The sequence below is a fragment of the Sapajus apella genome, unplaced genomic scaffold, assembly GCF_009761245.1.
Source record: "Sapajus apella isolate SASKATOON/1434 unplaced genomic scaffold, GSC_monkey_1.0 scaffold22, whole genome shotgun sequence".
Lineage (NCBI taxonomy): Eukaryota > Metazoa > Chordata > Mammalia > Primates > Cebidae > Sapajus > Sapajus apella.
Genome location: NW_022436962.1, coordinates 7907869 through 7934622, shown reverse-complemented (window position 1 = coordinate 7934622; position 26754 = coordinate 7907869). Strand labels below are relative to the sequence as shown.

At 51.8% G+C, this 26754-nt stretch overlaps 1 protein-coding gene across 22 annotated transcripts in view; it reads left to right on the top strand.

Moving 5' to 3' along the window:
• The window catches only part of PLEKHA6 (pleckstrin homology domain containing A6), a 166211-nt gene that overhangs the window by 2994 nt on the left and 136463 nt on the right, over positions 1 to 26754 (top strand). For 16 of the 22 annotated variants that reach the window (XR_004272149.1, XM_032288861.1, XM_032288854.1 and 13 more), the window contains exons 2-3: positions 4292 to 4368; positions 7955 to 8012. Coding sequence is in view for 16 of the 22 variants with exons in the window: in XM_032288861.1 (XP_032144752.1) it covers positions 4292 to 4368; positions 7955 to 8012 (135 nt within the window). In the remaining 6 variants the exon portion in view is untranslated. Of the gene's footprint in view, positions 1 to 4291; positions 4369 to 7954; positions 8013 to 14946; positions 15605 to 22280; positions 23210 to 26754 lie in introns of those variants that run through there. The other 6 variants (XM_032288868.1, XM_032288874.1, XM_032288865.1 and 3 more) reach the window with 4 other exon arrangements.

Here is a 26754-nt window from a genome sequence, read left to right as displayed (position 1 = left end):
ATTTTAGGGGAGCAGAGGTTTAATGCGGAAACACTGAAGTTGAGGTCCCCGGGGGACATTCAGGGCGTGCTAACAGACATCTGGATATACAGGATGAAGTTTGAAGAGACAGGCCTGGGCTGGAAGGAGTCACCCTGTGGGGGTAGAACCACCCAGAAGAGTGTAAGGGAAAAGACAGGAGGACCTCCAGGCAGAAGAGCGGCCAGGGTGGAAAGTAAGACCGAGGGGTGGCAGAGGTGAGTGGCACCAGGACCAGAGGAGGAATGCCGCCCCAAGGCAAGGAAGAGGGATGCTAAGAAGAACAGAAGGAAGGAAATCAGCAGTACTGGGTACAGCAGAAAGGCCAAAGGCTAAGAATGTCTACTGGATTCAGGAGTGAGGGAGGCCTTTAAGGACGTCTAGGAAAGTGGTTTCAGGAGAGGGCCGAGGACAGAAACCAGATTGCAGTGGACTGGCGAATGAAAGGCCAGGAAGTAGGGAAAGCTAGGAGGGACTGGTGTCCAGTGTTCGGTCAGGAGTGAGGAGTGGGTGACAGGAAGCTGCCAGGTGCCATGGCATTGAGAGGCAGGCAGAGTGCTGAGACTACAGAAGACATGGACAGGGGAGGAGGGAAAAGGGATGGGCCACGTAAAAGGAAAGGAGGTAAAGACGCAAGGCTGGGATGCTCAATAGATGGAGGTTCGATAAAAGACGGAGGCGGAATAACCCAGGCAGAGAGATTAGCCTTAAAGGGGAGAGAAGGCTGCCTCTTCTCTGGTGGAACACGAGTATTAAAGGATGGGTGAGAATCTAGGTACATTTTGGGGGCGAGGTGATTGGGTGCGTTGGGAAAGCTCCCACTTAATCATTTCTATTTTTTCTTCAATTAAGAGATGAGATCCTCTGTGCGGGAGAGGGGCTGGGTCGCAGAGGCAGGCCTGGATCTTGAGGTTAGCAGGAAAACCTTGGAGCTCTCTGCAGGGGGCAACTGACTGGGGACCTTGAAGAAGATTCTAGGTGGTGCTCAGGGCTCAGCTAAGCTGAAGGCTGGATTTGCAGTGACCCCAGTTCTCCCAGGCAGTTTCCCCATCAGCTCAGTGCTGGAGTAGAGACAGCCTGTGACTGCATTGTCCCAGGTGGGGGGCAAACAAGGGGAGCAAGATGGTGCAAGGACAAGGGGAAGAGGAAGTCGAGGGTTGTGGTGGGATGTCAGGGGTGGGATGGTGTTGTCCGTGATATCCCATGCGGTGGAGAGAGATGAGAAGTCTGAGGGGGCCGACAGTGTGTGCGGAGGGTAGAGTCAGGGGCTGGAAAGTCTCAGGAGAGAAGTAAAGGAGGCGAAGGCACTGGCTGACTTTCTCCCCAGATCCTTCCATTTTTCTTTCCAGGAACAAGTGCGCTTTATTGAACGCCATTGTAGAAAAGTGTGTGAGGATAAAGGGCTGATCCAGGACTCGGCTCGGGGGCGGGGAGAGGAATGGAAGGTGGGGTACGTGGGAAACAGGTCACAGGCAGGGCCCCTGGCCTGGATGATTCCTCTCGATCTATTGATAGGCTTGCAAGATCAGTACTGGGATGATGATAAGCAGAATGGTCATAACGATGCCCAGAATCAGGGCCCAGATGTTCAGGCACTTGCCGGTGGAGGCATCAGTCTGGGCCCCGGTCAGGTCACCAACCATCTTCCTGACTCTAGACTTCACGGAGTAGGTGAACGCTATGAAGCCCAGGCAGCAGGAGTTCATGAAGAGGGTGTTGAACATGGAGGTCTCGCTCCAGATGTGGATCACGGTGGATGATGGGGGAGCAGGGTTGTGGGGCACCCCCAGCACATCCACCTCGTGTTCCTCCTTCAGCATCTCATAGTTGGGGGGACAGTCAGTGTTGGCAGAGTGAAGATTTGGACAGCGTGGTTCATGGTGTCCAGGGAAGACCAGCCATGGTTGGGTTGCTGGCATGGTTCTCAGTGGGCCCTGCCTTTCCCCACTAGTTTCGATTTCTCAGCCATTTCCTTTCCCTGGCATGTGTCCCACCCTTCCTTTTTATTGGCTTCCTCTTCCACTGCCTCCCAGGACCAAAGCCAAGACCAGAGACCCAGTATTTAGAGTCTTCTTCAATGGTGCCAAAGCTCAGAGGCCACTAGAGCAGTGACTTTGTTTTTTTCTCTGCTTATCAGAGGAGTAGGTTAGCTGGGTGATCTCTTCCTGTAGCAGGTGTCCAACCTTAGGGAGGATCAGTAGAGTCAATAGAAAAAGAAGCCTATGTTCATACCAACACTAGTACACAAATGTTCATAGTAGCTTTATGGGTAATGGCCCCGAACTGAAAACAACCCGTAAGTTCGGCAACAGGTGAATGGATGACCACACTGTGGTGTTTCCTACAATGGAATACTATTCAGCAATCAAACGGAATGAAGGATGGCCACATGGCACAGACGGAAAAAAGCATGGAAGTCAGGGTGCTGTGGTTTACGGTGTAATCCCAGTGCTTTGGGAGGCCGAGGCAGGAGGATCACTTGAGATCAGGAGTTTGCAACCAACCTGGGCAACATAGCAAAACCTTGTCTCTACAAAAAAGTAGCCAGAGGCCAGGTGAGGTGGTTCACACCTGTAATCCTAGCACTTTGGGAGGCTGAGGCAGGTGGATCACTTGAGGTCAGAAGTTCGAGACTAGCCTGGGCAACATGGTGAAACCCCGTCTCTACTAAAAATATAAGAGAAATTAGCCAGGTGTCATGGTGCATGCCTGTAATTCTAGCTACCCAGGAGGCTGAGGTGGGAGGATTGCTTGAACCCGGGAGACAGGTTGCTGTGAGCCAAGATCGCACCACTCCAGCTTGGGTGACAGAGCGAGACACCATATTAAAAAAAAAAAAAGACAGACATGGTGGTGTTTGTCTACAGTCCTAGCTACCCAGGAGGGAGGAATGCTTGAGCCCAGAAGTTTGAGGGGGCAAATGAGCTATGACATGACTGTGTCACTGCACTCCAGCCTGGGTGGCAAAGTGAGACTCTAAAAAAAAAAAAAAAATTCAGGCAGTCTAGTTTGTATGATTCTATTTATAGGAAACTCTAGAAAATGCAACTAATCTATAGTAACAGAAAAGAAATCAGTTGTTGTGGGGGAGAGGGGTGAGGATAGAAAGAGCTGGGGGTGGGGTTGGGAAGGAGGAATTGCAAAGGGTCACAGAGAAAGTTTAGGAATTCGTTATCTTGATTTTGGTGTCAGATTCACAAGTATATAGATAAGTCAAAGCTACTACATTGTAAACTGTATAGGGAGTTTATTCAATATCTCACTTTAATAAAAATTTAGTGGAGTCTTTTATTTAATTTTTATTTTTTAGTGGAGTGTTTCTTAGTGGAGTTTTTTCTACTTCCTTTATACCTTAAAGACATTGAGCAGAGTCTTGTCCTGGGCTCCAAGACCCCATCCTAAAGCCTGGGTGACCCAGGTGATCTGAGAGTCCCTTCCTCCACATACCGAGGTAGCCAAGACAGTCAGGTGCTTCCTGTTGGGCCACACCTGGCTCTGGAAAAGCCTGTGTCACTTTGCCGGTGGGGATTGAAAAATGATGGCTTCACCTGCCATCAAATCTAGAGCTCAGAGGGTCTGTGTTGCTGGGGAGTCCACCTTGCTGTGTGCATCGGAGTTTTGTCGGGGACAGTTCTAGGTCCAAGTCCCGTCTTCATCACTTATTGGTTTTGACTTTGGGCAAATTTCTTAACTTCTCTGAACCTCAGATTCATAATCTGTAAAAGTCCTAGTGTAAGAGAATGTCATGAATGAAAAATAAATAGCATTGTTGACACACAGGGACCATGGATTCATGCAGCCTCTTCCTTTTCTTATCCATTAGAGAAGCTGTCAGTTAAGGACCTTCCTTGTTCTTCCACCTGACTTTAGCAATCATCTTTAATGTTGCCTCTGCAGTGAAGCCTTCATGCTTCCCCTTCCTTAACCTCATGCCAGGTAGCACTCCTTTCTTTGTGATGGTATCACACTTTCTACGCATAGCTGCAATAGGGATTCTAGTATCATATTGTATTGCAGGTATCTTTTTCTGCATCTGTTTCCCAGTGGGTTGTAGATTCTTTGAGGTTAGGGATTAGGTATTATTCATCTTGGGATCCTCAGAGTGTACTCAGTAAATAATACCCTGTGAATGTGAACGAATGAACGGCTTTGTGGACACGCTCATCTCGTGTGACTGGGATTGGATAGTCAGTGTGAATGTCAGTTTGGAGATGAGTGTCCCACCCTGAAAAGTCTCCTTGTATCTGACACTTTCTTATTGATCTTTCTGTAGTGATGAGGAAAAGTCAACCAGCTGGGTGCACCCTGGAACAAAGTCACCCATCCAGAGTGGACATCCCTCCTGCCCAGGTAAGGAGCCGGTCTGTCCCTGCCTTGGCAATTGAGGAGGATGCCGTAGCTTGAGGTGGCAGCCGGAATCCTGTGCCCCAACTTTGCTTCTGACTTTTCCCTTTCTCCATGGATGGACTCAGCTTAGCATTTGGACTGCCATCTGGGGGAGATTGCAGGCTGGTCGGAGCTCCCACCAGGGGCTCTCCAAGCTTCCACCTCCACAATTAGTGTCTGGGACAGAACTTTGAGGACAGAGATTTTACTCCTCTTTCATCCCTCTGCCCCTCAGAAAATCCCCTGTCTCAAGGGCTCTTGAACTGGCAGAAGCCAGCCCCCAGTGCTGCACTCTATAACTTTATGTCATGACAGAAGCGTTCTCTATCTGCTCTGCCCAATACAGTTTCCATGAGCCACATGTGGCAATGAACTGAAATGTTACAAGCATCACTGAGGACTTGGATTTTTTTTTTTTTTTTTTTGAGACAGAGTCTCACTCTGTCGCATAGGCTGGAGTGCAGTGGCATGATCTCAGCTCACTGCAACCTCTGCCTCCCGCGTCCAAGAGATTCTCGTGCCTCAGCTTACCAAATAGCTGGGATTACAGGTGTGCACCACCATGCCCAGCTAATTTTTTTATTTTTAGTAGAGTTGGGGTTTTGCCGTGTTGGCCAGGCTGGTCTCAAATTCCTGACCTTAGGTGATCCACCCACCTTGGCTTCCCAAAGTGCTGGGATTACAGGTGTGAGCCACTGCACCCAGCTGGAGTTTTAATCCTAATTAATTTAAATGTAAAGGGACCCATGTAGCTAGTGGGAGCACCTTCCCACTGGGAGAGACATGACAGGAGACAAGGCTGACATTAATTGCTGATTATGGAGAAAACATCACTGCTAGCCCTCAGGGCTAGTGGGAAAGGTCAGCAATAAAGGAGCAACCGAAGAAAAAGACTTCAGTTTCAGTTGCTGAGGTGGAGACACCCAGTCACAAGGCCTGGGTGTTTTAAGTGGACAGCTGTTCACCATCCTCATGACACCACCACAGGCCAGTAAGAGGGGGTGTGAGTCACAGTGTGGGGAGATCCGCCACTCCTCTCCCTTCCAGCCCTTCAATGGACCGGACACCAGGTGCCTGCTTCCAGGGCCTCCATCACTCATGGGCACAGCTGGCACTGCTGGACACAGGATGAAGCCTGTGAGTTGTTCAGGGTCCTTTTCTTTTTAGCTTCTGAGTTGGGATCGTTGCATTTTTAAAGCTGGAAGAGACTTCAGGGATCATCGAGTTCAACTCTTCATTTTATGGCAGAAAAATTGAAGAGCAGAGAGGAAGTACCTGGCTCAAGGCCGCTTGGCTAATAAGCAAAGTGGTGTCATGGTTAAAGGCATACATTTTGGAGGCAGAGAGATCTGAGCTCAGTCTTGGCTCTGTTTCTATCAGCGTGGTCTTGCGCAAGGGGTTTGCTCCTTTCTGGACTTAGCTTCTTCATCTTTATGATGGGGAGAGGATCATGAACCTCGAAAAAGTAGTAGCAAGGATTACACCACAGAGCTGGCTCCCAAGACGGAGGTAGCTGCTGCTGTCGTTGTCACCAGTGTATTTCCAACTTGCGCGGTCTCCTGACTCTAAGGCAAGCGCTGTTTTCTTCTACCAGGTTGGCAGTGGTGTCAGCTTCAGTGTTTCAGCTGTTTACAGGTTGCGGCCATCCCCCTCGTTACCATCCTAGGTAGGAGTGGAAGATGAATTCAGTCCTGTGGGCCAATGCTTTCACTTTTGGCTGCAGCCAACTGGTTGTCTGAGGCTGGGGAGGGGTTAAGATGCCCCCAGAGCTTGCCGGGAGGGCAGCTGCCTCAGCGGGCACTCCGCCTGGATGGGAATATAAGCACTCTTGGTGTTGCCCAGGCAGAGAGGGCAGTGTGGAGGGAAGTTGCTAGAAAAAGGCAGGAGCCACAATCCACACTGGCCTCTTTCCCAGGCACATCACAGTGGCAGAGTTATTTATGATTCTGACCCAATGGGGATCCCTCTACTTGGGGAGGATGCCAACCCACGCCCTCCTGAATGGCAGCATCCTCCCACAGAGACAGAGGGGAACAAGTAGCATTTATGCAGCGGCACAGAGGGAAGAGTGTGGGCTTTGGAGGCAGCACAGCACCACTCACGTCCCGGCCCAGACACTTCCTGTGTGACCTGGAGCCAGTTGATGAACCTGTCTGGGCCTCCGTTTCCTCATCTGTGAGAATGTTTCGAAGGACACCTATTGTCTAATGTTGCTATGCAGATTAAATGCACTAGCAGAGGTAAAGAGCGTAGCTTAGAGGAAGGAAGCACTCACTAAGTGGTAGTTGGTGTGATAGGTGGGCCAAGTCCTGGCAGGAGCTGGGCTTGCTGGCTGCCCTGTTTTGCTGAGACAGCAGCATCACCATCAGCAGCAACTGTGGAAATATAGACTGTTGATAAATATGAGTGCACAAAATGAATGATTAGAAACTGGACCTGCCACTCTGCAGAACCCAGGTGCTGCTCCCCAGCTGCTAACACAGCAGGGCCCAGTCAGACCAGCAGTGAATAGCTATGCTTTGTAAGACTTCATACACCAGGCAGGTGTGTGGACCAACCAGAAAGGTGGCAGTCACTGTCCATCAAGGGAATCCCCACCTATTTTCCAATGTCAGGGGCTTACATTTCCCAAAGGAGTGATCTCAGCTGGCTCCCCAACTGTCATTGCCTCTGACAGTGGACTCCCTTGGGTGTCTCCAGAGGCTCCTCCTCCTCCTCGGCCATGGGGTGAAGGAATCCTATTTGCTGGGGAGGTGGGACACTGCCCAGGGTGGCTGTTTTGGGAGCGCAAGTGGGATGCAATGGTGCCTACGAGTGATCTTTGGAGATGGAGGTGCTATGCCCACCGGTGGGGACTGCCTGGGTGCCTCCTGGCCTCTGTCAGCCTCCTTGTTCACACTGAGATTCTGTGATTCTCCTCTGAGCACTTCCACGGATCATTTTTTTTTCAGAGACACTTAGAGATTTTAAAAACGGCAAATCTCTTCTTTTTCCTAGGGCTGATTTCACAGGTCCATGGGGTCCTGTCCAGAAGCAGCAGAGCCTGTTGGTCATAACACTGGCCTGGGATTTGGAGACTTGAGGCTTACTCAGATCTTGGGTGTTAACGATCTGTGATGAGTTTCTGGGGCAAGCGACCTGCCCTTCTGGTTGGATGTTCCTGAGGACAGTTCCAGGGGAACCATCTGTGTGTTCACTGTGGTATCCAGGGGCTGGCACAGGGCCTGGCGCACAGTAGATGCTCAGTAAAGATTTGCTGAATGAATGAGTGCCTCCTGCCAGACAACGATTCATTTGGTCACTTCACTGCTCCTTTACAGAGGACATCCCATCCACTCCCATGTCTCTCATTACTTACTGGAAATTTCAGTGCTAGAAATAATGGACAAAAAAGGATGCAATGGTTGGTTTGAACTTGGCTGGTGTATCTTTGGATTTTCCTGACTATCCAGGCTCCCATCCCTCCTAAGCGCAGGTTGGGTTTGTGGGAAGAGAGGAAGAGAGGCTGATCCCAGGGTATCTCATTTCTGGTGATTTTGCTTCCTCACAGGTTTGCCCAAGGGCTGGGAAGTGGATTCCACCCGGGAAGGAGCTGTGTATTTCATCAAGTGAGTAAGATGCAGCTCCCTTTCTGATGTCACCGCTGGTTCTGCTTTTGCCCTTATCAGGAGGAGAGATGGTTAGAGCGTCTGGTTTTTCACTGAAGGCACTGCTGGGTCTGTGATTGGCTAGGAGGTTCCAGCTCTCTTCTGAGAGCTGAGATAGAGATGAGAACATACGTATCTGTGTGTCTGGGCAGTAACCAACGTCAGTCCTGGGCAGGGGGTGGGGGGAGTGTTGGGCTGGGCTGTACCGGTGGGAAGGAGATGGCTCAACAAAGTAGAGGAAAGAGGCTGTTCCAGACACACAGGCGGAGGTTCGGAGGCAGGAGATGGAGCCGATGCAGAGGCAGTGGGAAGGGAAGGTGTCCGTGGGGTGTACGAAGGAGGACATCAGACTGGGGGTGGCAAGGCCAGCTCTGGTCACTCTTGCTCTAGTGGTTGGGGGCATCTGCAATACTGGGGTGGTTTTTGTGGGTGGGGATGCTCTGTTTTACTCCTAGGGGTTGGTTAGGCCCCTCTCTGGGCTAGGGAGCCCTTATTTCCTGCCGTGGCTAAAGGTGTGCCTTAGGAAGTGGCCCTGGACTTAACCTTGGAAGCAGACACAGCTCTTTAGGCTGGAGCGGTCCATGAGCTACCCAGTGAAACTGATTCCTCTTTGCCTTGGCCTGGGTCTCTCCATCTCCCAGCCAGGCTGGGAGCTGGTTTCATTTCCATGGGTGAGGCTCAGCGTGCCCAGGCCTGTGGGCCTCACCCTATGGTCTGGCCTCAGATTCTTGCAGGGATGGTGAAGCACCTCTGCCCAGCCAGCTGGGGCAATGGCACCACCAGAGGGAGCCCGTCTAGCCAGGGGAGGGAGGACCCTTGTCTCATCCCCATTCCCTCCCTCTCTGCTTTGAAATCCTCATCCATCTAAACCAGGAGGGGTTACCTTTCCATCCCCCCACCGCCAAGATCTGCCAGCACTTAATCTGTCACTGTCTACCACCTACGTCAGATTATCTGCTAACCTATTCTTTTTCTTTTCTTTTCTTAGACCAGGTCTCGATCTGTCACCCAGGTTGGAGTGTAGTGGTGTGATCTCAGTTCACTGCAGTTCCCACCTCCTGGGTTCAAGTGATTCTTGGGCATCAGCCTCCTGAGTAGCTGGGACTAGAGGTGCCCACCACACCTGGCTAATTTTTGTAGTTTTAGTCGAGGTGGGGTTTTGCAGCGTTGGCCAGGCTGGTCTCAAACTCCTGGCCTTCAGGGATCCACCTGCCTTGGCCTCCCAAAGGGTTGGGATTATAGGTGTGAGCCACCACACCTGGCCCTATTAACCATATTCTTAAAGCAAAAACAAAGTTTTCTTTTCTTTCTTTTCTTCTTTTTTTTTCTCCTCCTCCTCCTTCTTTTCCTCCTTTCAAAGTATCTGTTCTGGAAATTGTTCTAATGTCACATGGCTGTTATAGACTGAGCTTTTCCTAAGTTTGGACCCAAATGCTTCTTGCTTCAGTTAAGAATTGTGAATTGTTTCTTCTTTTTTCTCTCTTGCAGATATCACCTTCATATTCCTCTTTGTACATGGCTCTTGAGATTGTTCATTAAACACCTTCATGTGTATTATGGCATCTCACCAGTCCCTAGAAACGTACCTGTCCACCTCTCTGACCTCATGTCCCTCGACCAGCCAGCTGCGCTGCCATCTTTCCTTCCCTCCATCATGCCAAACCCATCCCCACCTCAGAGCCTTGGCACCCGCTGTTCCCCCTGGTTGGGAGCACTCTCCTCCTATTTCCACACACCTGGTTCCGGCTTCTTGATTAGCCCAAGTGTCACCTCCTCAGAGAGGCTGTGCCTAACTGCTCCACCCAGTTCCCCCACCCCTCCACGCTCTTATCTTACTTTTCTGTTTGTTTATGTATGTGTTTGCTTATGTATTGCTGGTCCCCGGCTGCTGCATAAGCCCTGGGAGCAGATTCTGGCTACTGTGTTTTCCACTCCCTCCTAGAGCCTTTCCGGCATGATAGGAACCCAGTATTTCCTGAAATGAATGCACGTATAAAAAACACTGGGGGATAAACAACAGAGGCATAATTGATTTCTGCTTCAGCTGTCAGCCCAGAGCTTTCTTCTGAGCTCCCCCAATTCAATGTGTCTAGACTCGGAGTCATCGCTTCTTGGTTTCATCTTTTCTAGAAATACTACAATGCAGAGCCCTCAGAGATACCCTCGCCGTTTCTTCTCTCACGCCTCCCCGTGGGTCCTGTTAATTCTCCTCCCAAATATCTCTCAACCCACCTGCTTCTCATCATCCCCATGGCCATGGACCCTTACTTGCATTATTGTAGAAGCTTCCCAACTGATCTTCCTGCCTCCAGGCCATAATGCTGCAAGAGTGCTTTTTTCTAGAATTCAGATTTGGTCATATTAAAAACTCTGCGTGTTTCCCGTCTCTTACAGGATAACATCTGAATTCCTTATCTGGGCACGTAAAGGGCGTCATAGTCTCACTCCTGGCCCCCTTCCCAGCCTTACCTCCCACAGTCCCCAGCTGGCTCTTTAGCCTTCTCCTCTAGCCATACCAAATTGCTTGTGGTTCCCTCAACATTCGCCTCCTTCCATGCATCCAGGCCTTTGCAGGTGCCAATTTCTCCTTACATGGCTCGTGCCCACCTGAGGACACTTGTTCTTCAAGCCTTGCCCATGACATCACCTCTGCAGGGCTCTGTCTGTGTCTTGTAGTTAATCGCCTATAGTTGTGTCATTTTCCACTAGATCAGTAACTCTCCAATGGGAGCATGTATCACAATCACCGGCGGGTTTGTTGGAGCACAGATGGCTGGGCCCTACCCCTGGCGTGTCTGATTCAGAGGGTCTTGAATGTGCATTTCCAACACATTCTCGGGTTGTGCTGCCGCGGCTGCTCTGGGGCCCATACTTTGAGAACCAGTAGTCGAGACTGAAAACTCACCAAGGGCAGGCGCAACACGAGGAGGCTGTAAAGTCCAGAGACGTAGGCAGTATTGTTTAGCTATCGACCAGCCATGTATTCTGTGTTCACATACAGTTCCAGACCCGATGGCCTTTCTGTATATCTCAGCAGCAGCCGCCCCTCTAGGAGCTAAGTGCTTTAACATTGACTCCTCACCACGCCTTTATGAGGAGGTCCTGTCAACCCCGTTTTAGCAAATAATGGGAAAACTGGGACTTATTATTCCATGTCACAAGGCTTGTATTAGTAGAAAACAAGCAGGGAGGCGGCCTCACGTGTGCCAGATTTCACAGGCTGCCTCCCAGCATCCTCGGCACCTTGCTTGGACAAAGGAGGTGCTCAGTGAGTTCCTACTGAATGAGTGAGTGAATGAATGAACGGCTGGCTCACTGTTCGTTCCTGTGTTCCCAGTTCCCACAAAATCTTATGACATTTGGTTGGTGGGTGAGTTAGAAACCCAAACGATTCCAGGAATGGATTCCAAGTAATAATTAAATCCAGACAACTTGGGGAGCTATTCTGTTTTTTTTAGTGTGGATGAGGGAAATTTCAATGAGCAAATATTGACATCTGCCCAGGAGCAGACAAGTATGTTAATTTCGTGTCAACAAGCTCTTTCTTTCAGGGTATTTAGGAAGTGACCCTCATGGTATCCACAACAGACGTGTTGCTCAAGTGCGCCTGAGGTTCTGAAGGTGTCATTTACTGGGAAGAGTGGTGGGAGGAGGAGGGAGCAAGTGAAGGGTAAAACATGGGAGAAACGCATCTCCAGCCTGCGTGCACTTCCCGTATAAATCCACAAGAGGGCTCCAGAGCACACGGATGGCCCCACGAGGCCTTTCAGGGGTTTGCTCGCAGAGTCAGGCTGATGGCGCCTTCTCGGAGGTGACAGGGCCCCTTTCCCATCCCCTGCCACATCCCAGCCATAGTGGGTCTGGTAGTTGTCTTTCTGATGCCTAAAGATCTAGCTATGTAACGCCCATTCCGGCCCAACAGGAAGTCTTCCCCGCCCCCATGTCTCCTTCCCCCGTTCCCGTGGAAGCCGCCAGCGGTGAAACTTGCCAGTTCTGTCCCCAGGGGCGCCTCTCCCCTTCTCCAAGGTTGGCAGGGAGGGAGACGTGGCAGGACGCTTTTGAGAGCCACGCCCCTGATAACCCGCTCCTCCACCGAGGGAACCCCACCCAGCTGTCTGTCTTGTTCTGAACGCTTCCTCCTGGAAGGTGCGAGAACGTGCAGGCAGGCAGTCCACCCACAGCCCTGGCACGCCCACGTGCTGCTCGGCGCTCCTTGAGGGGCTGCGGGGAGGCAGAGATCAGAACCCAGGGCTCTGCCCCGGGTGCTCCAGGCTGGGCGGTGAGGCCCCAGTGAGTCCTCCAAGGCTGTGCTGGGTCTCTGGGAGTCATCAGCACAGACCCCAACCCGACCCCGGAGGAGGAGGCGCCCTGGGAGGGGCGGTGGAGCCACCAAGAGCGGTTCTGTTGTCTCCAGAAGGCAGACTGGACAGAGTCCAGGAGTCCTGGGAAAGCAGTTCAGGTATAGTGACCCGACTAACCCTGCCCTTAGAAAGGCAGGTAACATCCCAGAACGGTAAAGAAGGAGGTGGCCGAAGAGAAAAGGCAGTGAAGGTGCTGGGTTTCAAAGAAGCCCATTTGCAGGTGGGGAAAACAGAGGCTCAATAGTCAAGTAACTTGTTGAAAGTCACTGAGTTACTCAGGGATGGAGCTGGGCTTCCAAGTTACACAGATCATCAAAGATAGTTTATCATTAGCCAGGCATGGTGGCTCACACCTGTAGTCCTAGCTACTCAGTAGGCCGAGGCAGGAGGATTGCTTGAACCTGGGAGATGGAGACCAGTCTGGTCAACATAGCAACACTCTGTCTCTATAGCAGATAAAAAATTTAGCTGTATATAGCGGTGTGCACCTGTAGTACCAGCTACTTGGGAGGCTGAGGAGGGAGGATCACTAAAGTCCAGGTAGAGGTGGAGGCTGCAGTGAGCTAGTTCTCCCACAGATCTCCTTTTGCTGCCTGCTCCCCCCGCCCCCGCCCCCGTTGGCATGCTCTGCAAGGGAGAGAGACCCATGGGGATGCAGTGGCACTGAATAGGGAGTGAGCCAGTCCAGTTGGTGGCCACCAGGCTGTATGGTAGGGAGCGGGGATGGCACCGGAAGGGTAGGGAGGACCCTTGTGTTTGGAGACCATGAATAGGGGCCTGGAAGGCTTGGACTTGATCCTCTGAGCAATGGGGGCCAGAGATTGTAGAGCACAGACAGGATCACAGAGGTGCTTTCTGTGGAATCCTCCCTCCCTCACGCCGCCCCGCGCCTTCCCCATTGGAGTTGTTTAAATGAGGCTCGTTTTTCCTTCTTCTGGGCTTGCAGAGCAAGACTTCAGATTTGGCAATAAAGGGAACTGATTTTCTCTGCTCCCCGCACCTCACCTGGCCTTGCTGCCGCTCTAAGGTCTTCACGCTAGCACCTCTCTTCCACCTTGATCCCCGACAAAGGCAGGCACCTCACACCCACCCTCCCGTCGGCCTCTCGTGCCCCCAGAGCCACCCAGATCCCCAGAAACATTCACACGTCTGGTTCAGGCTTCTCAAAGGATCTGTGGGACTTGTCTGCGGCCCTTGCCCTCTGTCTGCCAGAGAGGAAACCCGCCCAGCAGGCCCATCTGTTGGTCGCCTTGCCTTTTCCAGCTGCCCGAGGATTATGGGGACTGGAACTGGGGTCTCTGTCCCCTCCCTGGCCTCCCTCTGGGATGCTGTAATCTCGTGCCCCAATTCTCCTTTCCTCCATTGGCTTCTCAGGGTCAGAGACCCCAAGAGCCCCTCATTTTGGCTGACTGAAAGTAGACTCTCCCCCTGCCTGCACCCGGAAGCCTTGCCAAGTCCTGGAGCGCCAGGGCAGGTGAGTTGGGCTGGGTCGGTTCTGCCTGGCACTGGGCCCTCATCCACAATTTGTCTGCCCTTTCAGCAGAGTGGCTTTCCTGTAGCCAACACGAGGCTGGCCTGGCATCTCAGCTGGGCAGGGGAACAATGGGAGGTGACCAAGAATCCCCCTCCCCGAGGGGGCTGGCGAGCTGCGCCTGCCGCCCTAACCCCAGATTCCTAGCTCCGGCCTGGCCTGCTCTGGGGTGGGAGGGATGGTCCTTTTCATAGCTCTCTAGGTCCCTGCCTTCCCCCGATGCTGTGGTGTGTGTCAGCAGGGAGCGGAGCCGCTGCCCCCGCACCACCCAGCCGGGCCCCTCCCAGGCCCTGGGCAGGAAGTCTGTGCTCCTGTAGCTTCCACGGCACATTCCTTTACAGGTAAGGACTTCAGGTGGTAAAAATGATAAATGTACTCAGATCACACTAAGAGAGACCCACTGGTATCGGAGTGGAGAGGCTTAATTTTCTAATCAAGTTGTTCTAACAATAAACAACAAAAAAAAGCAATTATCATGTGAGTGTGGCCTAGCAGACACCCTCTCTCTAGCCCCCGCTTCTTGACATAGTTCTGTATTCAGAAGTGACCCCAGAAGCTCATCTGGTCCAGTCTCCAGTTTCCAGGTTTAAGGGGCAGGTGGGACGGAGACCAGTGAGCCTACCTAGAGGTTTAGGTGAGAATCTTTTGTTTTTTTTCCGTCTTTCTGATCCTGTTCATGAAATCCGTGTTTTTATGACACTTGCCCATTGTCACACAGAATCTGTGGATAGAGGGAAACCAAGGCGGAAAGCAATCTTTGTTTAAGCAGAAACAGGGCTGCAACTCTATTGTTGGAGGCCCTTCCTTCTGCCTCTGACCCTGAATAATGCAGAACCCAGGTACCCTGCAGCTTGGCTGGCATCCTTGCTCGAGGTGATCAGGACCAGTTTGGGCTGAGGTCTGGGAGAAGATCCTGGCATCTCGTGGTGGGCGCCAACCCTCTCCAAATGTTATTTCTCTAAATTCTCTGCACTGAGGTGGGGGCGGGGGATGGGGAGGCCCTGGGTCCCCAGCCAAGCCCTCCTGACACCTAGAGACGTGCCCCTCTCTGGAGTGGACAGCCACAGAGCCGAAAGGTGACCACCATGCTGGTTGGGCGAGGCCCCACGCATGATTCCCCTGGGCAGTTTCCGGCTCCCTGTAGTCTCTGGTGGGGGACTCTAAAAATGCAGCTCGCCCAGACGGTGGCCCTGCTTCCCTTTGGGGGGCAGCCTTGTCCCGGTGGTGGAAGGGTCAGGAGGCTGTGCTGAGCCACCCCATCCTCTCCCAGACTGCGTGGATGGTTAGCGGCTTGTCGCTGGTGTAGATGGAGTTAAACCTTTTCGGGGACTATTTACTCCTGATCCTAAGTGACAGCTTGGGGAGGGAGAGTCACGTGGCCCTGAAATCCCCAGGGGAGCCGATGGAGCATGCCCAGCTGCCTCTGCCTGGGAAAGATGCTGGATCCTGCAGTAACCACAACAGCATCCTCTCCCTGCGCCAGGGACCTGCCAGCCGGAGAGATGACTGATTAGATCAGATTAGATCCGGAGCCCTGCTCTGCAGAAGGGGGCCCCAGGGGCAGGGGAGGAGGACCCCAGCTGGCCTGAGCTGCGGGGAGGGGTACCTTGGGGCTCACAGAGTTAGAGCTTTCCAGCGTGGGGATCGCACCTCAGAAGCCGGTGAGTCTGTTTTCATGCATCGCGTAGATGAGGTGGGAGGAGGAAGGCTGGGCTCTGGTCAGGGCTGGCAGCTGCCTGTCTGCCGCGTGAGCCTGGCTGCTTGCACTGCGGTGCACTGGCTTCCCCATCCCTCATCCTTGGCAGCCTTACTTGGGGATCATGGATGCTGAGAATGCTAATTATAGCCCTCCATGTGCCCCCACCCCCACCTCCAGAGTCCCCTGTCAGGGCTGATGCTGTTTAAATTGATTACATTTAAACTGCATCTCCTGGATGAGGGCAGCGTTGGGCTGGCAGCTTCCTAGGGTCGCGCAGGGGTCCCCCAGGCAGGCTAGCACAGAAAGGCCAGCCCACCCTCCCTTGAATTTTGCCAGCAGAAGGAGAGATGGAGGGGGTCCAGGGTCAGGCTCAGGTCAGCCCCAGGGACTCACCTTCCTCAGTGTGGGGAGGGGTCAGGGTATGTATCATTCTTATGGGTCAGGTTGGGATGTAGGGTGACAGAGGCTCTTGGATTCCAATTCCTAGGAGACAACTGAGCTCTGCGGGTCTCAGATTTAGTGGGGAGCTCCTGCAAGGAGCTGGAGCCTGGTATGTGGTGGGGGGGTAGGGAATGAGGGGATGGCATTTATAATGAGGGGACCGGGCTGCGGCCAGCTATGAGCCTTGGGGGCATTATGTGAGGAGTCTGGGGAAAGGAGGATGACTGGGGAACTGGCCAGGGAGGGGTAAGGAGGGCTACAGTGGAGGGGGAGGAAAGGGGGCGAGACAGGAAAGTGGTGGAGGAGGGGAGAAGGGAGAAGAGCCTCCTGGGAAACGCTCCTTGAGACAACAGGCCAGCCAGGGCAGGGAAGGGGCTGTGGAGCCAGGGAGAGTGAGATGGAGAACCAGGAGAGAGGGAGAGCCAGACTTGGGGCACAGGGGTGTGGAGGGAGAGCTGCAGGAGGGTGGAGGGTGGTGGGGAGGAGGCTGGAGCTCAGAGCTGGTGTCAGGAGGTTGCAGCCTTCAGGGATTGGAGGCTGCTCCCGAAGGCCTGTAGAGACCCCTTACCCCCAATCTGATCACTTGGGTGGTCACTCTGCTGAGGGTCTCCTGCGTGTTGGGGCAGGGTCCTGGCTGGCAGGTATCTGCCTGAGTCTGCTGTCTGGGCAGGTGCGGGGCATTGTGGGCATCTGCCTGACCAATCTCCCAAATCCTGGCTTCCAGGCCACCTTGGAGGAGCATGAAGCTGGGGAGGGCTTCTGTGACTGGGACTGTCCAGTCGCCAGCTTTCACCCCCGAGCAGCTGTGTCTTAGCGTCAGCAGGACATGAGCAGATCCCGCTGGTGGAGAGGAGGTGGGGGCCGCCTAGGCTTGGGCCTGTCTCCAGGTTGGGGTGGCGGGAGGGGCTGAGGGCGCCCTGCCTGGCACCGCCACTGGGCTTTCCTTACGGAAACAAGCGGGTTTCTGTGTCTCCGCACAAGGGCGCAGAGTGCCGGGCCGCAGATATGAATTATTAAAAGTCCATGGTTTTCCAATCAGCGGCGAAGTGATAAATATGTTAGCGCTGGCGTGTAATTAATCCTGGTGGGCTGCTACACATAGGCTGCAGACAATGAGGGTCCCCCCCTTTTTTTCGGGGCTCGGCTTCTTTTCCTCCTTCCTAGGAAGGTGATGGTGCAGGATGCATTACATAAATAATTACTTTGAATGTGTCTGCCTGGATTATTGAGTTGGATTATTCCTGCTTGTTGTAAATGAAATAATTACTGATCCCTCACTCAGTGAGGGAGGCAGCCACCTTGGCTCCCGGGCTGACATCAGAGCTCCCACCTCGCCCAGGCCCAGCCTACAGCTGTGGGCTCACAGAGCGAGCTCCCTTGGCCCAGGGGACTGGCCTGGGCCAGAGTGAAGAAGCCGCAACAGCAGACAGGAGCGTGGTGTCAACCAGTGCTGAACAGGCTGCGGCTCTCCAAGCCGGTTTCTTCACAGTCTTCCTCCTGCCTGTTGTGAAATTCGGTGAGGTCATTGGCACTGATCTCGGTGCATCCATGGGGCTGGGCCTCACAGGGGAGCTGCAGGATTTGTACTCCCTCGAGCTCTGGGGTGAGGCGAAGGGGCTCTGGAAGCCAGGGCATGAGGGGACTTAAGCAGGCCAGTCTCTAGCCACTTAAAGCACATTCAGAGAGGAAAAAGGGACTCTATTTTGGGAGACATTTGGAGGAAGTGGGAGCAGGAGGAAAAGAAGCTGAGGGTAGGCTGGGTAGAAGCCTTTCCTGGGCCATCTCTCTGTTCAGGAGGCTCCCACTCAGCACCCACAACCGTCAGATGCCCCTCAGAGACTATCTAGTCCAGACTCCATCCAAGCCAGATGAGCCTTCCTCAGCCTGCCTGATAGGAGCAGCAGTCTCACTTGGATAATTCCAGCGACAGGGAGCTCATTACCTCACAAGGCAACTTCCTCTGTGGTCAGGACATTCTTCTATATTAAATCAAAATCTGTCAACTTCTAAGTTCCATCCTCTGGTTCTGAGTCTTTGAAGCTGCGTGGAACAAGTCACGTCTCTTTTTTACGTGGTGATAAAAACAGTTTTCTTCTGGTTAAAATAGTATGTGATAGTCAGTGTGTGGCTGTAATCTGTTTTATGTGATCATTTCCATATTGGACACTTAGGTTGCCATCTTATTTCCCTTTTATTGATAGCACAAGATGAACATTTTTGTTCATAAGGCTTTTTCTGTGTTTTGGGTGACTTAGGGTAAATTCCAAGGCATAGAATTAATGTGATGCAGGGTATGCATTAAAACAATTACTGTTCTGTGAGTATAAAAGTAATATATAGTCGGCCGGGTGCGGTGGCTCACGCTTTTAATCCCAGCACTTTGGGAGGCCGAGGCGGGTGGGTCACGAGGTCAAGAGATCGAGACCATCCTGGTCAACATGGTGAAACCCCGTCTCTACTAAAAATACAAAACATTAGCTGGGCGTGGCGGCGCGTGCCTGTAATCCCAGCTACTCAGGAGGCTGAGGCAGGAGAATTGCTTGAGCCCAGGAGGCGGAGGTTGCGGTGAGCCGAGATCGCGCCATTTCACTCCAGCCTGGGTAACAAGAGCGAAACTCCGTCTCAAAAAAAAAAAAAAAAAAGTAATACATAGTCACTTAAAAATGTGGAAAAACATATAAAGAAAAGTTAAGAATGACCCATAGATTTGACATATAATTTTAATTTTGGCATATGTGTGCTTTTATGAATTTGTGCATGAACATATGACTATGTTTATCATCATAATACATATATATACCATTAAAATCTTGAACCAGATGTGTATTATTGTCACTTAAACGGGAATCATTTTTTTCATGTCATTAAACCTTCTTTTACAGCATTCTTCTTCTTCTTATTAGTTGAGACAGGGCCTTGCTCTGTTGTCCAGGCTGGAGTGCTGTGGTACAATCTCTGCCCACTGCAACCTCGACCTCCCAGGCTCAAGCGATCGTCCTACCTCAGCTTCCCAGGTGGCTGGATCTACGGGTGTGTGTCACCACAACCTGGTTAATTTTATGTATTTTTGGTAGTGACAGGGTTTCTCCATGTTGGCCAGACTGGTCTTGAACACCAGGACTCAAGTGATCCACCCACACCGGCCTCCAAAGTGCTGGGATTACAGTCATAAGACACTGCACGTGGCCTTTACAGTATCATTTTAAAGTGACTGCCTCATATTTCATTATATGCTTATTTGATTTTGTCGATACAATCCCTATGTTAGATTAGGTATTTCCAATTTTCTACTTTTATAAACAAGGCTACAATGAATATGTAAATATCTGAATCTTCACACATATCAATAATTTTTTCCCTTAAGTTGCATCTCTAGAAGTGAAATTTCTACATTAGTAAAATATTTTGCCAAATTCCTTGTTCAGAAGCACTAATTTACATTCCCAGCAGCTGTGTCTGAGGATGGATTTTTGTGGCATGAGCGTCAACATTGAGTATTACAATTTTTTTCATGGTTTTAATTTATTGTTTCAATTCATTTGTTTGATTGGGAGTGAGATATACTTTTTTTTTTTTTTTTTTTTTGAGACAGAGTTTTGCTCTTGTTGCCCAGGCTGGAGTGCAATAGAGCGATCTCCACTCACTGCAACCTCCGCCTCCTGGGTTCAAGCGATTCTCCTGCTTCAGCCTCCCCAGTAGCTGGGATTACAGGCATGCACCACCACACCCAGCTAATTTTGTATTTTTAGTAGAGACGGGGTTTATCCATGTTGGTCAGGCTGGTCTCGAACTCTCCACCTCAGGTGATCCTCCCACCTCTGCCTCTCAAAGTGTGGGGTGGTAAGAATGGGAGTGTGGTGATAGAGGCCTAGTGCTGAGACCTGTTAGAATGACAAGTGAGGGCTAGAACCCAGGTTTCCTCCTCCTAACCCAATGCTCTTCCCCTTCTGAGCCTCAGTATCCTCATCTCTAAAATGGGAATAGTAATTCCCGCCCTGGCCGGGCACGGCGACTCATGCTTATAATCTCAGCACTTTGGGAGGCTAAGGCGGGTGAATCACAAAGTCAGGTGTTCAAGACCAGCCTGGCCAACATGGTGAAACCCTGTCTCTATTAAAAATACAGAAACTAGCTGGGTGTGATGGCGTGCACCTATAATCCCAGCTACTGGGGAGGCTGAGGCAGGAGAATCGCTTGAACCTGGGAGGCGGAGGTTGCAATGAGCTGAAATTACGCCGCTGCACTCCAGCCTGGGTAACAGAGCGAGACTCTGTCTCAAAGTAATAATAATAATAATAATAAAATTCCCACCCTGCCCTCCTCACCAAGGGTCAGATGAATTAGCGTGGGAGGTAGGTGTGAGTACAAGGCAATGCGACCTGAGAGTCCATGATCACATCAAATGTGAAAGCTCTTTGAAGTTCTCCATATGCTCCCAGTGGCCCTGCCCACTGCTTCTTGGACTCTGACCTTCTCAGTCACTTCTCTACTCTCCAGTAATTCCTGACTCCATTGTTTTCTAATCCTGCCCACTCTCCCCCTCAGTGAGTGATTGGAGGGCAGTGCTTAGCACATAGTAGGTGCTCACAAATGCTGCTTGGATACATGAAGCTTTGGATGGGAGGGTTAGGCCCCAAGGACCAGGCACAGAGAAACACTCACGAGAAAGCCTTGGATGGGGGCAGTGGTGAGGAATTTATTCCCTGTTCTCCTCAGCCTTGCCTCTCACTCTGCTGTACTTCTTTGAGACAAGAGATGGTCTGATTTGTCTTATGCGTATCTGTGATGTTTCACACAGGCCCAGGCACAACATAATTGTTTGGTAACTGCTTTTTGACTGGCTGAGTGATGAGACAGGGTGATGTGGTAGAGACAGCATGGAATTAAGTGGTGAGTAGGACCTGGGAGCCTGGCACTACCATTTTCTTTGGATACATACTTACTGCATGCTCCTTATGTACCAGGAAATACTTTGTTACAAAAATGAATCTTTATTTTGATGTATTTATTTGTGAGATGGGGTCTCACTCTGTCCCCACACTGGAATGCAGTGGCACTATCACAGCTCACTGTAGTCTCGACCCCCCAGGCTCATGCAGTCCTGCCTCCCACCTCAGCCTCCTGAGTAGCTGGGACCACAGGCATGCGCCACCACACCTGGGTAATTAGTTTACTTTTTGTAGAGACAGACTCTCGCTTTGTTGCCCAGGCTGATCTTAAACTCCTGGGCTCAAGTGATCCTCCCGCCTCGGCCTCCCAATGTATTGGGACTACAGGTGTGAGCCACTGTGCCTGGCCAAAGATAGATTTTTAAACTCACAGTCTTGTAAGGGAGCAGATGAGTGAGCAAACGACCATGCTGTCTATGATAGAGACATGTGCTACATATGTTGGTGGCCAAGAAAGGAAAGGATAGACTCTCCTAGGTGGTTCCCCAAGGCAGGAACCTTAAGCCGGATCTCAGCTTGGGAAAATTACTTAACTTCTCTGGGTCTCTGTTTCCTTAGCTATCCTGTTAGGAAACAAGTCTTTGCAGAGTTGAGGATGAAATGAAGTAAAATAACATGAAGAAAATGTCTGGCACTGGATAATCTTTTTTTTTTTTTTTTGAGACAGTCTTGCTGTGTCGCCAGGCTGGAGTGCAATGGCATGATCTCGGCTCACTGCAACCTCCACCTCCTGGGTTCAAGCAATGCTCCCACCTCAGCCTCCTGAGTAGCTGGGATGCCGCCATGCCCAGCTAATTTTTGTATTTTTAGTAGAGACAGGATTTCACCACACTGGCCAGGCTGGTCTTGAACTCCTGACTTCGTGATCTGCCCGCCTCGGTCTCCCAAAGTGTTGAGATTACAGGTGTAAGCTACTGCACCTGGCCAATTTTTGTACTTTTAGTAGAGATGGGATTTCACCATGTTGGCCAGGCTGGTCTTGAACTCCTGACCTCAAGTGATCTGCTCACCTTGGCCTCTAGGAGTCCTGGGATTACAGGCATGAGCCACCACACCCTGCCTGAATACTCTTTTTTTTTTGAGATGGAGTCTTGCTGTGTCACCCAGGACGGAGTGCAGTGGCATGATCTTGGCTCACTGCAACCTCCGCCTCCCCGGTTCAAGCGATTCTCCTGACTCAGTCTCCTGAGTAGCTGGGATTACAGATGTGTACCACCACGCCTGGCTAATTTTTGTATTTTTAGTAGAGAAGGGGTTTCACCATGTTGGACGTGATGAAATGTAATAACTTAATAGAAGTTCGAAATGTCTCCTTGAAGCCAGGCCAGGGATTGTTTGGTGGGGAGAGCTTGGGGGGGCAGGAGGTGAAGGAATTCCAGGTAGCTGGTCCCTACGCAGCCTCACCCTCTCTCTGCTGTTTCTCAATGAGAAATTTCATGCAACTCACCTATAACATGCGAGGCACATAGTAAGGTCTAGAAAATATTAGATCTGCCTTATGATTTTTACCAAAATATTTCACAGAGAGACCGCATTTACACGCAGACACACGTGGGTTGCATGCGTGCGGACTCCCAATATGCTCAGGAAGCGGGGAGGGTGAGAAGGCCTGGGGTTAGATTGAGTGACAGCCGGCTGCTGCTCAGTCTGAGAAGCCTTTCTGGAGGTGAGGCGACTGGAACTCTGTAGAGAAGGTGGGAGGGTTCAGGTTCGGCTTGGGTGATGGAACCCGGGAGGACAGCTTGTGGTTCATGCCCAAGTTGGGGGAGCCTGCTTCATGGGAAACATGTCAAAGGGAAAGGTGGCCCCTGACAGCAGGAACTTAGTTATCTCAGGCACATAGGCCACCTCCCCCCACACCCCACCCCCTCTGCCTGGGCCAGTCCTGCCAGCAGCATCCCAGCTGCTCAGTAGCCCGGCTGGTCCCCTGACCTTCCTAAGCAAGGCAGCCTGGCGGCCATGCTGGGTTGCCGTGGTAACTGGCGGCCTCCCAGCTGGGTTGCCCGGGTAACCGGTTAGCTGGCGTTGGGAGAGGAGGGTGGTGAGCTGGGGGAAGTCAGCCTCAAAAGAGGCAGAGAAGGACAAGGGCTGGACAAGGAGGAAGACAGATCCCAGATGCCCCCGGCACAGCCCTCTCCTCTCTCCCTCATGGGACTGGGAAAGACAGAAAAAGGCAGGTAGGAAAGACTGTTGTGTTGTTTCCACCCCTTTGTGTATGTGTTTTGCAGTGTGAGTCGTCGTGGCCCTCATGGGACTCCCAGGATGTTTGGGGGATTAGACAGGGCAGCTCAGGAGCTAATCCTGGAAATGATAAAGCCAGGGGCCATCCAAACCCAGCCGTCAGTCCTGCTCCTCCCCCGTCCCCCACCTCCCAGACAACTTTACCTCTTTAAGCTTTGGTTTCCTCATCTGTAAAATGGAGGGGATTGGACCTCCAGGGCCCATGTTTGCGGCAGTGCCTGGCACTGTCAGTGGTGGATTTCCTTCCTTTCCTTCCACATTGACTTTTGATTCAGTGACTGCTTTCCAGCCTGTGAACAGCTTGCACCAGAGGCCAACCCTGCTCTGAGCTCAGCCCTGGGAGGGGATGGTGGTGGGATGGCTGGAATTCTTGAGAAATTAGAGGCATGACTCTTACCTCAAGGAGTTTACCAGCTCACTCTGCAGAGGGCAGAAAGCAAGTTACACAGGTGAGAACATCTGCAAGGGCAAGAAAGGTTTTGTTTTGTTTTTGTTTTTGAGACAGGGTATTGCTCTGTCACCCATGCTGGAGTGTCCTGGTGAGATCATAGTTCGTGGCAGCCTCGACCTCCCTCAAGCCATCCTCCCACCTCAACCTGCCAAGGAGCTGGGACTACAGGTGCGCACCACCACACCTAGCTAATTTTTGTATTTTTTGGTAGAGACAGGGCTTCGCCATGTTGTCCAGGCTGGTCTTGAACTTCTGGGCTCAAGCGATCCATCTGCCTCAGCTTCCCAAAGTGCTGGGATTACAATGAACGATTGTGCCCAGCCTGAAAGTTTTAAAAGTAAGACATCAAAATTTTTGACTGCAACCGGTAGAAATACATTTCAGGAGCACAAATCTGTTGTCCTTCCTGTAAGTGGTGCATGTCATATTCTAGTCTTGGCCTATATATATTTATTTTTAAAGAGAGTCTTCACCCTTCAAGCTGCTTTCACACTCACGGATGGGTCAGTTCTTTCAGTGTGAGAAACACTGAGAGAGCGTGCATGCTAAAGCTCCCAGGTCTGCGTAGGCCCTCCTGCTGCTCTCACCTTCCGGGTGCCGTCACCTGGGGGATTCTCGCCACTCGGATTTGCGAGGTCACTGAGACTCAGAGGTCTCCTGACTTGCCCAGGGCCAGAGGCAGCAAGTCCTGGAGCCAAGGCTGGAGCCGGGGTCTCTGTTGCTGGGGTCCATGGCCCACCCCTACACTTGCTGAATCTGCTGCCCAGAGGAGAACACAGGATTATATATGTATATATATATATATATATATTTAGATGGAGTCCTGCTCTGTTGCCCGGGCTAGAGTGTAGCGGCGCCATTTCGGCTCACTGCAACCTTCGGCTCACTGCAACCTCCGCCTCCTGGGTTCACGTGATTCTCCTGTCTCAGCCTCCCTAGTAGCTGGGATTATGGGCACACACCACCATGCCCAGCTGATTTTTTTGTACTTTTCCTAGAAACGGGGTTTGGCCATGTTGGGCACACTGGTCTTGAACTCCTGACCTCAGGTGATCCGCCTGCCTTGGCCTCCCAGCATGCTGGGATTACAGGTGTGAGCCACCGCTCCTGGCCAAAAACTCAAGCATTCTTAAATGGAGAGAAACAGAGATCTCAAGATCCACATAGACCCCAGTGTCTGTCCTGGCCCTGTTAAAACTGAGGGCCTAGAGCCGGCCCAGAACTCAGGCTCCTCTTGTCTGCTGTGGAGAGCTGTGGAAAGAGAAGGCCAATCTTGAAGCCGTCTGGGTGTTCCCTCCGTGTCTGAAGGGAGTCAGCCGGGAAGGATGGGTGGGGCTGGCTGCACGGCTGAAGCTAACCCCTCCCGACAATCTGTCCCTCCGCCAAGCGACTAGACCTCACTGTAAGGGCAGACTTGGTGTCAGGGGCCTGGGCCATGCCTAGAGGCCTCAGGCTTCTGGGAGGTTTTTTGACAGGAAAGCCTTAAACCAGTCCCCAGAGAAGCCAGTTTCTCATTGTCTGTCTCCCATCTGACAACGGAGATGACAGCAGGATGCCTGCCAAGTGTGGCCTTGAGCACAGGCTAAGGTCAGCGGGGTGGGGGAGGCGGCAGTGGGGATGTGGCGCATGGTGGCTGAGGGTGGGAGTGTCTGGAGCAAGAGGGCTTTGAGTGGCTGCGGAATACCCAGGCTGAATGCTGACCCTATAAATATTTATTGTGATAAAATACAGATAAGGCCCAGAATGAGAAGCAGGAGCGTGTGAAGGAATCCACACTGCTTGGTCCCGTTTTCAGCCGTGCTGTGTGAATTTCGCCTGCTTGTCCATCTCAGGACAGGATTGGCCCCTGTGCGTGGGGTTCAGTAGCTGGGACTCTTTCCTCCCTTCCCTCATGGACTTTGCCCTTTGCAAACAGAACGGGCAAGGCATTTATGGCTGGGAGACACTCCCTTGCTGTTTGGGTGTATTCTCTTCCCAGCTTCGAGCTGCCCCACTTGCCCTGTGTTGAAGGGAGGCCTGAGGGTGGCTGATGGCTGAATTACGGCCCGTGGCTTGGGGAGGAGGTGGCAGAGGGTCAAGAAGCTTTAGCTCTAGCTGTGTCCTTGTCTCTCTAGGTTTCTTGTTAATTTACTCAGCACCCGCTGCTTTAAGCAGCATTTCCAACTGTAAAAATGAGAGCGGTCAGAAGGTGTCTTGTCCAGGCTCTTGATTTGGTATTTCCGGTTCTTGGTGCCTCTGTAACATGCAGTGTTATAGACCAGGGCGGTGGGTGTGCGCGACTAGGAATTCTGCTGAAATTCAAGTGGGATGTACGTTTCTGTCTCCAGTTGGCTGAGTAGAGGCTGGGGAGATGGTGGGTTTCTGATGAGGAGAATCGGTACTTTGGGATGGTACCAGCCGGCAAGGCCAGCATGCCCAGTGCTTCAAGAGGAAGTGATTTCCACTCTGAAGTTGCTTGAGTGTCTTTCTTGTAGGAACCCCTAATCTCTGCATCGGTATACTTAGCCATCTACCCACTCAATATACTGTATTCCCCCAAGGCTTGTCCAGGGTGACCTTTGATCACCTTGGAAAAACCTGTTTCTGAGATGACGGGCCCCTTACCCAAGGCTACATTGGGAAATAAGGGGGGAATTAGAATTAGAATTTACAGATGTTTCCATGTTTCCTGCAGAGCCGTCTTCTTGCCCCTTGAGTGACCCAACTGCGAGTGCAGGCATGTATTAGCCAGTAAGAGACACGGAGGTGTGGGGGATATGGTTATTTATCTGATTTCACTCTGGCATGGCTCCCCTGTGGTCATGGCTCATTTGTGGCGGCTCAGGGCTGCAAGGCTGGCCACCTCTCTGCAGGTACCCAGACCCCACGTTCTGGAAGAGGCAGGCGGTAGATGCTGCCTCCCCTGGAGGGGCGAGAGTGAGAGTGTTTGCCGCTCTTATGTTCCCATGCATACGAGAGGGCCTGTCAGCTGCTCTAGGTATAATCAAGGGGGCCGTCAGACCGTGCAGAAATCAAGTCACAAAGCAGCTG